The sequence below is a fragment of the Hemibagrus wyckioides genome, linkage group LG13, assembly GCF_019097595.1.
Source record: "Hemibagrus wyckioides isolate EC202008001 linkage group LG13, SWU_Hwy_1.0, whole genome shotgun sequence".
Lineage (NCBI taxonomy): Eukaryota > Metazoa > Chordata > Actinopteri > Siluriformes > Bagridae > Hemibagrus > Hemibagrus wyckioides.
In genome coordinates this window covers 5,223,625-5,241,087 of record NC_080722.1, presented here as the reverse complement: position 1 = coordinate 5,241,087, position 17,463 = coordinate 5,223,625, and the positions used below count along the sequence as shown (strand labels likewise).

At 39.4% G+C, this 17,463-nt stretch overlaps 1 protein-coding gene across 14 annotated transcripts in view; it reads right to left on the bottom strand.

Annotated features, from left to right (window-relative positions):
* Window positions 1–17,463, bottom strand: part of rnf157 (ring finger protein 157) — a 28,771-nt gene that overhangs the window by 5,086 nt on the left and 6,222 nt on the right. For 4 of the 14 annotated variants that reach the window (XR_009206354.1, XR_009206355.1, XR_009206356.1 and 1 more), the window contains exons 3-18: window positions 15,325–15,413; window positions 15,074–15,220; window positions 14,437–14,554; window positions 13,583–13,649; window positions 13,460–13,503; window positions 13,319–13,366; window positions 10,386–10,457; window positions 10,057–10,216; window positions 9,790–9,902; window positions 8,741–8,970; window positions 7,509–7,626; window positions 7,110–7,218; window positions 6,827–7,008; window positions 5,384–5,452; window positions 5,216–5,264; window positions 2,170–2,289 (exon numbers count right to left, since the gene is read on the bottom strand). Coding sequence is in view for 10 of the 14 variants with exons in the window: in XM_058406455.1 (XP_058262438.1) it covers window positions 2,170–2,289; window positions 5,216–5,264; window positions 5,384–5,452; window positions 6,827–7,008; window positions 7,110–7,218; window positions 7,509–7,626; window positions 8,741–8,970; window positions 9,790–9,902; window positions 10,057–10,216; window positions 10,386–10,457; window positions 13,319–13,366; window positions 13,460–13,503; window positions 13,583–13,649; window positions 14,437–14,554; window positions 15,074–15,220; window positions 15,325–15,413 (1,735 nt within the window). In the remaining 4 variants the exon portion in view is untranslated. Of the gene's footprint in view, window positions 1–559; window positions 595–2,169; window positions 2,290–3,462; window positions 3,622–5,215; window positions 5,265–5,383; window positions 5,453–6,826; window positions 7,009–7,109; window positions 7,219–7,508; window positions 7,627–8,740; window positions 8,971–9,789; window positions 9,903–10,056; window positions 10,217–10,385; window positions 10,458–13,318; window positions 13,367–13,459; window positions 13,504–13,582; window positions 13,650–14,436; window positions 14,555–15,073; window positions 15,221–15,324; window positions 15,414–17,463 lie in introns of those variants that run through there. The other 10 variants (XM_058406458.1, XM_058406463.1, XM_058406456.1 and 7 more) reach the window with 10 other exon arrangements.

Here is a 17,463-nt window from a genome sequence, read left to right as displayed (position 1 = left end):
CATTATTTCCAAATTAATTTCCCTCAACTGGTGTTTTTTTACCATAGTGATGGAGAGATATCACTCTGTGGTTTAATTGAGTTACGATGTGGTGAGCGTGAAGCCCAGAACATCATTTTCATCCTCATCAAACCCTTCAGTGAGCCCTGGAGGGGTGGAGTCGTACTGGAAGAGACCACGCCCACTGGGATGTGAATGTTTTATCATCGGATAAAGATGATCTGTCAGAAGATGATTTAAGGGACAAGTGGAACTAAACCATGGCGGCAAAATAAATAAATGTGTAATAAAATACACAGAGACAGCCCATACTCTAAAATGTCAACACCACCAACTCCAGTATGTCCCTAATGGGACCAGTAAAAGAAAAAAGGTCTGATATTGTTTTCGCCCCCTTAAAGGTTTCATGAAATCAGGACCCTTTTGGCCTTCCAGGTTGTGCTAGACCACAGTGAGCGGTGTCTTATCTCATGTAATACACACATATACAGTATGAAGAAAACCCCTTGTGTTTAATGTGACTATTTTGCAGATTCGGTCCCTTGCCGTGAGCCCATACCTATTCCTCAACGTGAACAGGACACGAGTCCTCATCTGTCCGTTCCACAGACATCCAGGAAGATAGAGAGATAGAGAGAGAGAGAGAGAGAGAGAGAGAGAGAGAGAAAGGATGGGGTGATGAAAGGAAAAATGTAAACACACAAAGAAAGAAACAAAGAACACATTTACAGCACAACAGGAATTTCAATCAGACATTCACACACAGAGAAAGAAGCTGGACTAAGAGAGAGAGGCTGAAATGTACAGAGATGACATGGAGTGCATGTGCATGGAGTGGACTGTAAGTCATATTGATAGTGATCATATATGAAGCTATTCTCGAAAAACAGGAAAGAAATAAGGGAGCAGTTCCTGAAATTCACAGGTTTATATTAATGCACTGGCTCTAATGTGTTACACAATGCTTTCTACAGTAACAGCTACTTGGTATGGTAGACAGCATTTATTTACATGCTTCAAATAACCATGTGTAATTGTTGAAACGGTGCTGTTTACCATTTAGACATTTACTTAGCATTTATGTAAGGAGTATCTAGTATCAGAGCTGATAAAATGCTGCTTTAATTCACAAGAACGTCTTTCTTGATAAAAAGCTTTTGTCTTAACCTGGACCAAAAAAGAGGCTGGTGAGGGAACGAATGTTTATAATTGGAACTAAGACAATTAAATGTAAATGTAACATACCTAACTTAATGAAACTACAAGCAATAACGTTATAAACGTCTCTTACGTGTTACATTATCGGAAAAGATTATTTGTTTGATTTTATACTGTATGAATCGCATAATTATTACTATTTTATACTGCTATATACTGTTATAATTTTATACAGTACACACACTTAAAAGAGATTTTTTTCCCCACATTAATATATTGCAAATGGATATTTCTTATGTTCCCTCATATATAACAATGCATTTTCTGTTCATTCAGACAATCTGCATTTCCTTTTAACATTCCTTTGGGATGCCATTAGATTTGTCATTGTTTTCTTAGGATGAAAATTGTGTTATTGGACAAATGAGATTGTTGTTAGAGGAAATAGGGTACTGTATGTAGCTATTTGAGTGGTGGTTGGTTAGAATTTTTGTGTAATACCTATTCTCTACAGTTACTTTTATAGGAATGGGTGCCAATACTTTTGCCTCATAAAATCAGGATTGCAGCATTTGTTTGAAAAAATATTAAAAAATATATGAGGGTGCCAATACTTTTGATTATTCCCGGTCAGGTTAGATCAGGAGCTCCGCCTTTTTTTTTTGGATTTATTTTTAGACTTTAGTAAAATGTACAAATATTTTTTAATTCATTAATGCAGTGATTTTCCATTCCACGCATCGCTTGAATTCGTTAAATGTTAATTTTTTTTAATGTAATGTTTTTTGCCCAGGAGTGTGTTAGTAATTGGTCACTGGAGAGTGTGTTATGACCTTGGACAGACATTGATCGATGATGTTAGTCTGATGAAATAGAACAAGAAATGAAATGCAAAGCAGATAGGAACAGGCACATGATGGATAAATGATCTCCTGTCTGTCCTTTTCGAAATGGCGTATTCAGTAAGAAGAGCTCACTCAAGCCTCTCCTGTCACGAACGTTGCCACTCACCAGCGAATTGGCCATCAGGAGCCTGTTCATTGTCCAGGCCTGTCACACAGTGGGTGTCAGACCGCCCCTGATTGTTATTGTCAAACTCTGGACAAGGCACCTCACTCCTCCTGCGCCCACCTGCAAGCGAGGTCAGAGGTCAAACAGAGCAGCCAGAGGCACAGCGGAGCACAGCAGAGTGTAGGGTGGGGATGGTGATGGGGATAAAGCCAACAACATGCAGGATGCTATGCTAGGGTGTGGTAACAGATGCACTCACAGGTCTCTAGTCTAGCAGTTGCACAAAGATCTCTAATAAGAACAATGTTTTATATCTAACAGCACATTTTCTATTCTTGTTTTTTTTTTGTGCTTATATCCAAAAGTGATGGTTGTCTAGGTGCTATTAAGCAAGCCCATTTTCTTTTCAAGAAAGATCTGGCAACCTAGAGGTATGAACTACACACGGGTTATTTAGCATAATCTGAATAATGCTACGCCTTTAGCACCTGTGCAACCAACCCTGAATACCAGGAACTTTTCCTGTGTACATACTGATGTAACTCTGTCTCAATACAGCTCCTGGAAACGGGAGTAAAATAAAAAGTCTGGCTTAAGATTTGGGTCGGAGTGTGAGATGATCCAAAGTAGGGAGTGAAAAGGAATGCTCGCATGCAGTATCATGGGGCAGGGTTTAGAGAGAAAGTCTGTAGTACATTGAAAGCATTCTTTGTGCTCATTTTTTGCTGCAAAAACAAAAATAAAATGACTTTTTTAAGGATTATATTTTCATATCTAAAGGCATAGTGGAGAACAAGTCTAAAAACTGTGTTTAAATGAACGCAGCATTGAAAGTTACTATCCTGAAAATAAAGCACGGTGATGGTGGCATCATTTTGAGTTACACCTGGCCTCTTAGTAGAATTTACTGGTCGAAATAATTGCATTAATGACTACCATTTTTTATCCTATGTTTAGCTTTTATTAACTGTATGTTCTATAAGTAACGACACTGCAGCTGTTTCAATCACATTTAATTTCTGAGTCATTTGTACTCATTTCACTTAATTACATAGCCTGTCGTATTTAAGAAATAATAACATGAAATCGGGAAATCAGCCATTTATGTCGAAGCAGGTCTTTAAAACTTTTTATTGTGTTCAGTAAAATTCCACATTGCCATTGTGTTACTATTTTGCTACTATTTGGTCTCAGTAGGCAGTAATTCTATAATAATTTTATTTATATATATATATATATATATATATATATATATATATATATATATATATATATATATATATATATATATACATATACACACTGCACTGGTGTACAATCATGTTGGAACAGGAAAGGGCCGATCCTCAAACTGTTCCCACAAAGTTGGGAGCATGAAATTGTCCAAAATGTCTTGGTATGCTGAAGCATTACGAGTTCCTTTCACTGGAACTATGGTGCCAAGCCCAACCCCTGAAAAACAACACTTGAATTCAGTGATTTAAAGGGGTGTCACAAAACTTTTTGGCAATATAATGTATATATACCAATCATTTGTGACCACAAAATCAGCATTTGGGTACATATAGGGAAACCTGGCTTGCACCAAACCAAATTAGCAACACAATTACTTAGTAACTCAAGTTACGGCAATAACATTAATAATAATCTGCAAAAGATTAGAGACCATGACGTGTCAATCAGGCATGCTTGCATAAAATTAGCATGTAAATGATGCTATTGCAGCACATGCAGTTCCACAGGTATCACCTTTACATTCAAAAAGCCATGTTATGATAACCTATAGCACATGCACACAATAACGGAAATGCCAGAAACAAGAGTCAGGACAGAATGCAAGCAGATTGATATGCAAAGCCACATCATGCACTTTAGACTATGTCGTCATGTCTTGGCTTTTTCTGGGCTCCCAACTGTGCACCAGTAAAAATATTTGCCTTTTAGGTGAGAGATTGAGAGCTCGGATTGCAGTGATGCCACAGCCATTTGTGGCTAACAGAGCATGCTTGGCCAGGCTCTCTGTGCGAGATGTGAGATGGTGTTACTCTCGCTCTCCTTTCTGATTTTCCACTTATGTATGCAGAAGAAGCCAGAAACTGCTTTTCTTCTGTAAAGTTGTATGAGCAGCATTACAAAGATGTAGTGGCAGAGCGCATAGGTCACATGGAAATGACGTCTAGGAGGGTTGAGGAAGACAAAACTCCTTTTTGCAAGCTTATAATAAGCTCAAATCCTCTCTCTGGTTTTATGTTGACCGTCAAGTGCTCCAGTATTGCAGGTAATGCTTTTAAAACTACAGGACGAAGACTACGACTCTACAAATTATGTTACGTTAAGCTGAAGTTAATGATCTGTACAGTAGAAATCATGAGCTCTCTCTATCATTCATTACATTCTTCCATGATGTAATTAGTATGTACAACTATATAATCTATAACATTATACAATAACAATACAATTGCTGAAGTAAACTCAGGGCAAAAGTATACTAATTATACAGACTTACTAATGAGAAAATTGATCAGGGTTGTGTCTCTGCATATGAATATGATCCGAAAATTCTGGAAAATTACTGCTCTCATCAGCTATAATTTAACTTTCATTTTCATTCATCTGGGAGATCAGTGCATGCCGTAAACCCATTTACACAGGGTTTATCTTCCAATTTCGAAAGTGCATTTTCATATACATCATGCAATTATTCCCTGTAAATCCCCTGCAACACGCCCACTTTCCGCATGCACAATTTGTCCTATCTCGCACACAAACGATGGCATGTAAATCAGCACCAGTGTGTAATAAATAAAATCCATCAGCACATGCGTAAGTGATGAACACGTCCAACACGTGCAGTGAATCACACAGAGGGGTGATTAAGCTCTTATCACAAGTCATCTCCAAATTTCCAGGGGGTGCATAATAAAGTGTGTTTTATGAAGAATGTGCCACCAAGATGATGCTCTCTCTCTCTCTCTCTCTCTCTCTCTCTCGCTACTGCATCTTGATTCATGAATATAAATCAGTCTCGAGCAGTTTTTAGCTTTACCCTGGTCTTTAGTAGGAGATGCACAGTCCTCCTCAGTGACATCGTTTCCCTGAGAAAGATAAATACACTGTTAAATTCAGAGCTGATGAGAAACTCGTGTCCTATTTGACCTTGTTTTAAACGTATGATATACTGTAGCTGCACGTGTGAGAATAAGTTGAACCTCACCTCCGAATCCTGCTCTTCAAGCACTGCTACCATGAATCTGTGGTCATGTGACTCACTGGGGGTTTTCTGCTTGTGGAACGGAAATAAAATAATTTCTGTTTAATAAGCTGTTGTTTTCTAAAAAAAAAAAAAACAACAGGTTTCCTCCGAAAGTATTGGAACAGCAAGGTCAATTCTCGTTTGTTTTCTACACACTAAAGACATTTGGGTTTGAGATCAAAAGATGAATATGAGACAATAGATTAGAAAATCCAGCTTTAATTGCCTGATATTTAGATCTTTTGATATTTGATCTAGATGTTGTGGCTTAACTTGGTGATCAAAAATATTGGAACAAGTGACTGACAACTTTGCTTCTTATCCGGTTTATAAAATGAATAGCTCTGAATATGTACTCTTGAACCCTTGCTTTCACCTGCGAAGACCCCCCCTTGTTAAAAAAGATGACGAACATGACGAAGCCAACATGACGAAACCATTGAGCTGTCTGTGGGAGAAAAGCAAGTTGTTTCGAAGCTGAGAAAATAGGGAAAATCAATCAGAGCCATTACAAAAGCTTTAGGCTTTAGCCAATACAACAATCTGGAATGTTCTGAAAAAGAAAGAAACTACAGATGTTCTGAACAACCAGACATGGAACAGATCAGCTGAGGGAAACAACAACAGCTGATGAAGCCTCAAAACAACAGTTAGTGGCATCACCAACAGCTAACAGAGGTGCCATGTTTAATACGTCTCGATGTAAATATCAGGAAATGAAAGCTGAAACTCATGAGTCAAACCAAATCTAGTCAGTGTATAGGAAAAACAAAAAAACAAACAGAAGAATTAGTCTTGCTGTTCCAATACTTTCGGAGGTGACTGTTATGTCATTTTTAGTGAATTGAGACATTTCATTTTATTTAAAAAAAAAAAAAGGATAAGTCAGAAACATGTGTCGAACGCAGAATAAACACCCCATCGCATGGTGTACACCATCACAGGATGAGCCAATCTACATCTGGAATGATTGCGTTTTGTGGGTGTTTTGAACTCTCTGATATTAAATGACCCTCTCTGGAAGCTCCGCCCCCTTCTTCGATCTCACATTAGTTGTCTTTTAGCCGGTGCGCTCGTCTCAACTTGATGGTTTGAAAGATATGCTGATCATCTACCATCTAGGTCTAAATAAATGATGATGAGAATGAGAATGTTTATTCATTTGCTGAACACATTGCTGGTCTTATGCTGATTAGAAACGAAGGCTGTTTATGCATGTGATAAATAGTGGAAAGTGTTGGATCTATTTCGCAGTTTCTATGGTAAGCTTTTGCTGTATATTTTTATTCTCCCCCTCCATTGGGACTAGGGATTATTCCTCTTTAGTGTTGGCAAGCCTGCATGCAGTATGTTTTGTCTTCAGATAAATGAAGTCAGCCAGCGAGCCTGGTTTTGTAGACTCACCTCGCCCTCTTGCTGGGAAGCTGGCCGGCTCTCGGGGGTGTTCTGGTGGCGTTCGTCCCCCTCGGCTCCAGGCATGTAGGAGCCGGACATGGAGGAGAGCGTGTCTGTGCTGATGCGTGAATTCTGACTCTGTGAAGAAGCCATGGACATGACAGACTGAGCCAAACTGCTGCTCACTGGATCTGCGGGAGAAAGCAGAGGTGGTGTGAGGGTGAGAGGAGTTCAGCGTATGTGTGTGTGTGTGTGTGTGTGTGTGTAGATGTGTGACCCTGTTTGACCCTACCTTCAGGCGAGGTGATGGTGGAGGACAGAGGGGTGCCGCTACACGAAGACTGTTCTATTGCACCGCATGAGGACAGGGTGAAATTGTCGCTCTCTGGGGTTACGCCGCACTGCAGTACAAACATAAAACTTTATTAGTTTTAGACTCTAGATTTTGTTTTTTATTGTTTCCTTGAATGTGAAAGTTTATCTGAAGTATATATTTCAATATATTTGAAATTATTTTTGGGTGTGTGGAGATTTATTTCTGTGCTTTTTCAGAAGAATAAAGCACTGGGGTTGTGATGCTGCATGAAGGTTAGTCAGTGCCTCTTGGCATGAAGAGTTATTACTTTTACCTCCACATCGTGTGGGTGTTTGCATGGAAAATGAAAACTCTTATATCACAGCAGTTATGTACCTCCTGCTGATCCACAGGCAGTTTCCTCCTGCACACCTGAGCCTCTGACTCACTGCATGACTTCTCATCCTCCTCCTCAGGCAGCACTGAGGAGTTCTGGGAATTCTGGGAGAGAGACCTGGAGGAGCACCGGATTGAGAATGAGATCGACAGACAGACAGACAGTCAGATCAACTGAATCACATACACCGGCATACAGAAACACAGAGCACAGAGCAGACAAAGGAATAGATAATGGGTAAACAGACAGACGGAAAACCAGAGGGTTAATAGACAGATAGAGAGTTGACAGTAAGAGACAGACAGAGAAAAAGAAAAACAGACAGGCAGAAATACACAGGGACAGACAGAGTAGATAGACAGATAGATAGATAGATAGATAGATAGATAGATAGATAGATAGATAGATAGATAGATAGATAGATAGATAGATAGATAGATAGAGGAAAGGATGGACAGACAGACAGACAGACAGATAGACAGATAAATAGATAGATAGATAGATAGATAGATAGATAGATAGATAGATAGATAGATAGATAGATAGATAGATAGATAGATAGAGGAAAGGATGGACAGACAGACAGACAGATAGATAGACAGATAGATAGATAGATAGATAGATAGATAGATAGATAGATAGATAGATAGATAGATAGATAGATAGATAGATAGATAGATAGAGGAAAGGATGGATAGACAAGAGACAGACAGAGAGCAGATGACATACAAACATCAGACAGGTAGATATACACAGAGAAAAAACAGAGAGTAAACTGAAAGACAGGATAGATAGATAGATAGATAGATAGATAGATAGATAGATAGATAGATAGATAGATAGATAGATAGATAGAGGAAAGGATGGACAGACAGACAGACAGATAGATAGATAGATAGATAGATAGATAGATAGATAGATAGATAGATAGATAGATAGATAGAGGAAAGGATGGATAGACAAGAGACAGACAGAGAGCAGATGACAGACAAACATCAGACAGGTAGATATACACAGAGAAAAAACAGAGAGTAAACTGAAAGACAGGATAGATAGATAGATAGATAGATAGATAGATAGATAGATAGATAGATAGATAGATAGATAGATAGATAGATAGATAGATAGATAGATAGATAGATAGAAAAACAGCAAGAGAAAGACAGACTGACATACAGTCAGACAGACCGACAGACAGATTGAGGAGAGGCACGGTCAGCGTGTCACTCACTTGGAGCTGCTCTTCTTGACATTGAGGCCTTGGCTGGAGGTGATGGAGTGTTCTAGGTGAGACAGTGTGGCCGTGTGATGACTCGCAGTGCCGTACGCAGGTAGAATGCCTGAGATATGAGCTTTCGTCAGGCCATGCAGTGCAGGAGCGCAGGGTGACGGGTTCAGCGGGCCGTTTAGAGCCTCTAAAAGAGACACGGCCTCGAATCCCTGGGGAATGTGTTCAGCCGCCTAAAACGGAGGAACATCAGCAGCAGCTTTAATATAAACAACAACTACCCCAGGTACTATTTTGAGTAAAATCTATTGACCAGGACATCATTAGTCAGAACCTTGAAAAATATTCGACGAGCACTACATTACATTTACATTCCTACGCTGAGTAAGTTAATGCTTAATGAATAAAATCAGCATGTAACCTGCATCACAAAACGTTTCTGCATACAGCATCCGCTCCCCTTTATGAAAACGAGCAAAAAAATGCAAAACAAACACAGCAAGCAATATTCTGGATGCTGCAAAGATTTAACTGAATACAATATATTTTTCCCGGTTCATCTTGAGTAGCGCGGTTTATTTTTTTGCCGAACAGCGATTGAAACAGTATCAGCACTGACGGTGTTAATATTTGATGATGTCTCCTTTAGAAAGAAAGCCTAGAAAGCCTCTTCCTGTAATGCTCAGCAAGGTTACCCACTTCTACAAGCTCCTTTGGTCACATCCACAACCACAACTCATGAATTATGAATTCTAGTTATAGTTGCCATCATCAGAATTTTTTTTTATTTAACTCAAACTGCTTTTCAGAAAAACTACTAGGTGTCTTATTTTCATGTATTATCATTGCAGATTCTCTTGAGTGCCAATAATTCCAGCAACTGGCTGACCTTGTATAGCGAGACTGCAGTGTCTCTGAGTCTACTACAGTGAGTGAATCGTGTTTAGGTAACAGCATTAGCCGGTGCTGGAAATGATAGAAGGCGGGTGGCTGTAATTTATTTTGTGATTCAGAGAAGCTTTCAGGGATAAAGTGCAGGTCTGCTTCATTACCGAATGCTCTTCAGAGTCTGAGGACTGGGACGTGATGGCTGGATTGTAGCCTGTGGTGGAGACGGGGCTTAGCTTCCTCCTCAAGGCTCGGATCTGCAGCAGAGCTCGGAACGCTGCGGAAAGAATGGAATAACAAAACGAGTCAGTAAAAGTGAATTTAAGATTTATACTCTTTGTTTCTAAAGAAGGGCTAGTTTAGTCTTTAGATATTCAGAGCCACTATGTTTAATTGAGTGAACGTGAAGAAGGCGTGTCCTTAGTCCTTACGCAGACGGCAGATAGGGCAGCAGTTGGCTTGGTAGCGTAGAGTGTCTGCGCAGGTGTTGCACAAGCACAGGTGTCTGCAGGGAAGGATGAGTGTGTCACGCACATCTGACAGACACACCACACACTCCGCGCTATTGTCGCTGATCTCGTCCTCGGCCACCTATTAGACCACAACACATGCTTTTATGCTCTATCTAACTAGTGGAGAGACAGTCTGATATTCCTGGCAGACAGAAAAGTTTGGAATTTAACACTAAAAATTGATAGAAAAATAATTAGAAAATATTTATCAGAAAACATCAATGAAAAATTCCAAAAGAACGACTTACTTTGGATTCCTGGCTGTTGTATTTGTTTTCTATGCCATAAATCTCCTGAAGTAGGTAACTAACACCATCCACCTGAAACACCAGCAGAACATGTCTATCAGAAACACAAAACGAAGTTCTTGTCTACGTTACATTAACATGAGCGTGGCATAGATTATAAATGAGCAAGAACATTATCGAGGTATTGAACAGTGGGATTTATTGGTTGTCATTTATACAAGATTCATCATCATTAATAAATCATGACTCCTATGTTGGAAAGCTACGTGTCACTTGCTTATACCTAACCATATGGCAATCAATGTTTGTAGGGACCTGACCATCACATTCGTACATCCCATTCCAGATCCTTCACTATTATAATCAGCTCCATTCTTCTCTTATCTTCTGGGAAGGTTTTCCAATAGGCTTTGAAGCGTGAATGTGGGGATTCGTGATCATTCAGCTACAAGAGCATTAGTGAGATCAGACTCTGATGCTGGGATGGTGATGAGGCTTCAGTTCCAGTTCATCCCAGAGGTGTTCAGTGAGTCAGAGTCAGAGTCAGGGCTCTGTGCAGGACACTCGAGTTCTTCTACTCTAATCTTAACACCATGTCTGGAGCTCACTTTGTACATCACATGTCAGGTTTGTGCTTCTTAGTTTCTGAAGGCGGAAAGTCTCATTCTACAGCATACAAAGGCATTCTGTACAACTGTTTACTTCCAAATTTATCGCAACGGTGTGAAAAACCTCAGGAGCCAGATATGAGTGAGAACCAGAAGAACCACATATGGGTTTGATGTTCAGGTAGCCATTAATGTCCATGAAAGGTTACCAAAAAATATTATAACCCTATATTTCCCAATAATACACTATATTGCCAAAAGTATTCGCTCACCTGCCTTGACTCGCATATGAACTTAAGTGACATCCCATTCCTAATCCGTAGGGTTCAATGTGACGTCGGTCCACCCTCTGCAGCTATAACAGCTACAACTCTTCTGGGAAGGCTGTCCACAAGGTTTAGGAGTGTGTTTATGGGAATTTTTGACCATTCTTCCAGAAACGCATTTGTGAGGTCACACACTGATGTTGGACGAGAAGGCCTGGCTCTCAGTCTCCGCTCTAATTCATCCCAAAGGTGTTCTATCGGGTTGAGGTCAGGACTCTGTGCAGGACAGTCAAGTTCATCCACACCAGACTCTGTCATCCATGTCTTTATGGACCTTGCTTTGGTCACTGGTGCACAGTCATGTTGGAAGAGGAAGGGGCCAGCTCCAAACTGTTCCCACAAAGTTGGGAGCATGGTATTGTCCAAAATGTCTTGGTATGCTGAAGCATTCAGAGTTCCTTTCACTGGAACTAAGGGGCCAAGCCCAGCTCCTGAAAAACAACCCCACACCATAATCCCCCCTCCACCAAACTTTACACTTGGCACAATGCAGTCAGACAAGTACCGTTCTCCTGGCAACCGCCAAACCCAGACTCGTCCATCAGATTGCCAGATGGAGAAGCGTGATTCGTCACTCCAGAGAACGCGTCTCCACTGCTCTAGAGTCCAGTGGCGGCGTGCTTTACACCACTGCATCCGACGCTTTGCATTGCACTTGGTGATGTATGGCTTGGATGCAGCTGCTTGGCCATGGAAACCCATTCCATGAAGCTCTCTGCGCACTGTTCTTGAGCTAATCTGAAGGCCACATGACGTTTGGAGGTCTGTAGCGATTGACTCTGCAGAAAGTTGGCAACCTCTTCGCACTATGCGCCTCAGCATCCGCTGACCCCGCTCCGTCAGTTTACGTGGCCTACCACTTCGTGGCTGAGTTGCTGTCGTTCCCAAACACTTCCACGTTCTTATAATACAGCTGACAGTTGACTGTGGAATATTTAGGAGCGAGGAAATTTCACGACTGGATTTGTTGCACAGGTGCCATCCTATCACAGTTCCACGCTGGAATTCACTGAGCTCCTGAGAGCGACCCATTCTTTCACAAATGTTTGTAAAAACAGTCTGCATGCCTAGGTGCTTGATTTTATACACCTGTGGCCATGGAAGTGATTGGAACACCTGATTCTGATTATTTGGATGGGTGAGCGAATACTTTTGGCAATATAGTGTGTATATATATATATATATATATATGTATTTTTTTCCCCATATTTTTGTCCCGGTTTTCCCGGTATATATGTATACATGTATATATTTACTATTTTTCCTTTATTTTTTTATTTCTTTATTCCTTTATTATATTTTCCCAAATATTGTCCAGTTTTTCCCACATTTGGTTTTTATTTCATATTTTCCACATATTTGCCCCCTTTTTCCCATATTTTGTCCATTACTATACTCTATGTTGTACAGCCTCCCACTTTATTGTACAGTATTCTACATTTATTTCTTTATTTTTCTATTTTTATATCTTATTTTATTTATTTTATTTCTATTTACATACGTTTTGAATGAATTGTGTATGTGACAAAAGAATTAATTTGATTATTGATCGCATTTTTGTAGTTCAGTAATAGTTTTTAATTTATAAAATATTTTTCAAATTAATTGAAATTAATTGTGACTTTATCTAGGATAAAACCAACTTTTTTGCCAGTGATATTAAATCAGCATTAATTATTGGAAACAGTTTAGACCAACAAAATTAAAGCCTATTGAACAGCGTAATGGCGGAAAGACTTTCAGTTCGCCTTCACTGTCTTCTAATTGTTGTCATTGATGACATTAAATTGCTTGAACGTGGTAAACAATTGTCTGTGATTTCTGCTTTTGCAGTTGATCATTTTCAAGACACCTTTCAGTATTTTTTTATATTTCATACACAATAAGCAGCAAGTTGCATTGATCTAGTGAAACGAAATCACTGCACACAGTATATGTTGTCTGTATAATATGTATAAATGCTGTAGATCTCTAGTCTAAGATAATTACACAGTCTTACCACTTGCTTCTGCTTCAGAGGTTTCACGCAGTAGCTGCCATCCATGTGCTATAAAAAGAGGGAAGTTTCAAGTCATTGCACATGCTTCGGTATTTGTGTTTAATCCATAATGAACACTAACATCCTTTAAATCGCACGTACCTTCTCAAAGGTGGCGAGAAGAATGTGCGCGTGTCCTAAATGTTCTGTGGAATAGAAAGAAAGTAAATTGGTGTGCAAGCGTGAATCGTTAATGGAAAGATAATCAGCAGTGACTCGACTCACCGTCTCCTTCATCCACCACCGCCTGAATCACCATGGGGAAGACTTCCTTATCCATGTCGAATAAAAGCTGAAAGATAACACACACAACACTGAGCTCTCTGTGTGTGTGTGTGTGTATGTATTAAAAAGCTTTGTGCTTTGACCGAATTCTGCAAAAAATAATAAATAGAAATGGAATAGCCAGAAGGCACACACTCCTTAGCGATCAAACTGACTGATAGTGTATTGACTCTCCAAACAATTTTGTCTAGGAAAATAAATAAATAAATAAAATGGAAACAAAACTTCCTGATCTGAATTTAACTGGCCCTGAATTACACGTGCAATCTGAATTAAATTAAGTGCAAATGTGTAAATTAGATTTTTGTACATATTATTTTCCTCCTATACAACATCTATGTCAAATTCTTGATTCTGATTGGTCAGATTCATTGTCTATATATATATATATATATATATATATATATATATATATATATATATATATATATATAGTGCATAGTGCAAGGCAAACCCCAGGTTTATACAGTATTAATGCGCTCGACCTAATATATTATAGTTTCTATACTAACACCTCATTCGTAGAGACTTTTTTAAAATGCTCTGAAGAACATCTACAGTGAAATTTTCTGTATTTAACATTTCAGGAAGGAGTCTCCAGTGTCAGCACTTTGGAACAGTCAGTAGATTTTCCATCCCTGGAGTAAAGTGGCCAGTTGAAGCAAATATATTTTGTATTTTGGATTGATGTAATACAGTCAATATAAAAAAAAAGACATGGTGTTCTCGAAATGTAGAAACTCCCCGTCGCACATAAACGCACTTAAGCGCAAGTATTCATGATGAACTCTTACCTCCTCGTCTGACCACTCGGACAAGTTGACAGAATGCGAGGGCAGGCAGAACTGCTGGCAGACGCCTCTCTTAAAATGCACCGTCTCCGATTTCAGAGAGCTGTCCTGTGGCAGGTATCTGTCAATATACAACAAGCAGAGCGCCATCAGCTGAAAATGTGTAAAATGTGCTTTTTTAACACCCATTAAGACCAGTAGAAAGCATGCCGTCTCAGCAGAATTGGTGTTATCCATGGATGGTATTTCCCTTCGTAAAGGTGTTCTTAATGCTCATCCATCCCATCCATAAATCCTGATATTTTTGTTCAATATACAATACGACTGCTTTACACTAGTGTTATTAGAAATAGCCTTTATTTGTCACATATACATTACTGCACAGTGAAATTCTTTCTTCACATATCCCATCCTTGGAGGTTGGGGTCAGAGCGCAGGGTCAGCCATGATACAGCGCCCCTGGTATAGAGGGTTAAGGACCTTGCTCAAGGGCCCAACAGTGGCAACTTGGCGGTACTGGGGCTTGAACCCCCAATCTTCTAGTCAACAACCAAGAGCCTTAACCACTTGAGCTACCACCGCTCAGTTAAACACAAGTCTAGTAAACACACCATTTTTACCCCCTACTCATTTCACTCACACTGGCACACCATTGTGGAATTCCTCAACGGCTTGGTAGTAAATAGTGATGGCGACTGGTGTATCAGCATCGAAGGTAAACTCAACGTTGTAGCAACTACGACTCTTTCCGACTTCATGTCCGGGCAACTTCATGTCTTCGCTGCATCTGTAAATAAAATCTTAATGTTTTTAACTCAAAAAAACAAACAAACAAACAAAGAGGTTAGTTTAGCAGCTGCATGAAATGTGTTGTCCGGTTAGACGTCTCACCTGACCAGGCGGAGAGTATCTTTCCGAATGTTGACGAGACTTCGCAGGGTCTTTACTGGCTCATGAGGTGGTGGGGCGGTGTACGGGAACTAAAGACGGATGGAAGGAAAATATTAAAGCACAATAGGAGCATCTGAATAAAATTAAAGAAAGGCTACCATGCAACGGCTAGTATACAATGCTCTTTACTAAGCCAACTAATACATTTTCTTATTCAGTTATCGACTAAATGTAGAGGTAAAGAAATGTAGTCAAACAGTAAATAAAGCTTTTATTTTAAACCCCTGTCCAGTCTGTTATGTTGGTTTTCCTTTAAACGAAATCACATTTAAAATGTCATAGTGATTTGTGTCGTGAATAGAGCTGTGTGAAAGACCTCATTTGTTGCTGTTGCTAGCACATGCTGGATGATGGAGGCCAATCAAAATTTGCTTTCAAATGCTATTGAGGCTGGAAAAAACTTCCCACGTATTGCTGTGGACATGATAGCCTTAATCTTACAAAGGCTAATCATTTATCTATAATCAGACCTGTGTGAATCAGGTACTATGATACACTGATTTAGCATTTTGCCCCTTTGTTTATCGATTTATTTTCATTTAATTTTACAGAGTAGTCTGAAAAAGCAACGAAATTGGAAATGTAGCCTTGGCATGGCTGTTCACTGACATTTAAAGTTTCTTTTCTAATCAATATTTAACTGTACATCCAAATAAATTCTTTCTTAAAATACCGTAGTAAATATTTCAATTTTATAAATAATATACACCGATCAGTCACAACATTATGATCAGTGCCAGGTGAAGTGAATAAGACTGATGATCTCCTCATCATGGCACCTGTTAGTGGGTGGGATATATTAGGCAGCAAGTCAACATTTTGTCCTTAAAGTTGATGTTAGAAGCAGGAAAAATGGACAAGCGTAAGGATTTGAGCGAGTTTGACGAAGGACCAGATTGTAATGGCTAGACCACTGGATCAGAGCATCTCCAAAACTGCAGTGGGGTGTTCCCGGTCTGCAGTGGTCAGTATCTATCAAAAGTAGTCCAAGGAAGGAACAGTGGTGAACCGGAGACAGAGTCATGGATGGCCAAGACTCACTGATGGACATGGGGAGCGAAGGTTGGTCCATGTGATCCGATCCAACAGACGAGCTACTGTTGCTCAAATTGCTGAAGAAGTTAATGCTGGTTCTGATAGAAAGGTGTCAGAATACACAGTGCATGATGGGTCAGGGCTGTTTTGGCAGGAAAAGGGGGACCATCACAATATTAGGTCAAAATGTTCGGTTAAAATTAAGAATATGTAATGCAGTGAGTGTGTCTTCTACTGGAACTACAGCAGGTATATCTGCTTTCATTATATTATTAAATGCATTACATGAGTATTTTAGTAGATATTGTAGCGCACTTACAAAATTTAAGCAGTTTTTGTTTTAACTCTGAAAAAGATCAGACATTTTTGTCTGATGGTCATCTGGTGAATATGAATCCTCATACAACCCATACGACCTATTTGTTACTGTTTAAAGGAGCAGTCAGATGCCTTAGGATTGCATTTTAAAGCAAAAGGGGAAGCAGTTCCTTTCTTGCTGGGGGTGGAGCTAATTTTTGTGCTTGTAAAATTTACATTCATGTGCTAGAGAAAACAGCAGTCTATACTGTATGTCAAATTATATGCTTATAATAGCTTTACTTTTAAACTTTTTTTTATTTTAATATTGTCCGTATGAATTCAGTATATCACTTTGTCACAAAATCTTTGTTTCTGTGTCTTATTTTCTCTCCAGCTCCTGCTCCAGTTCTGTCTTGGCTACATGCCTGGATCCTAGCTTCGACATCTGTCTTGTTATACTGTTAGCACAGTTTGTGTGTACAGTAATTATCTCTTTCCTTGTAATGTTTCTTTATAGGGTGTCACTTGTGTTAATACTTCAATCATAATTCTACTAGCCTGTTGCTTTCAAATTGACACACGTACTGCACACGTCCTCCCTGTTTTATTAGAATAACCTGACTAAAGAAGACCTGATGAATGAATAGTTTTGTACATTATACACTAATATGATTAACGACACAGCTTATTCGGGTTTGTGTTTCGTTTAGGAAAACCACATTTGACAGATTTGATGGCAAGGCC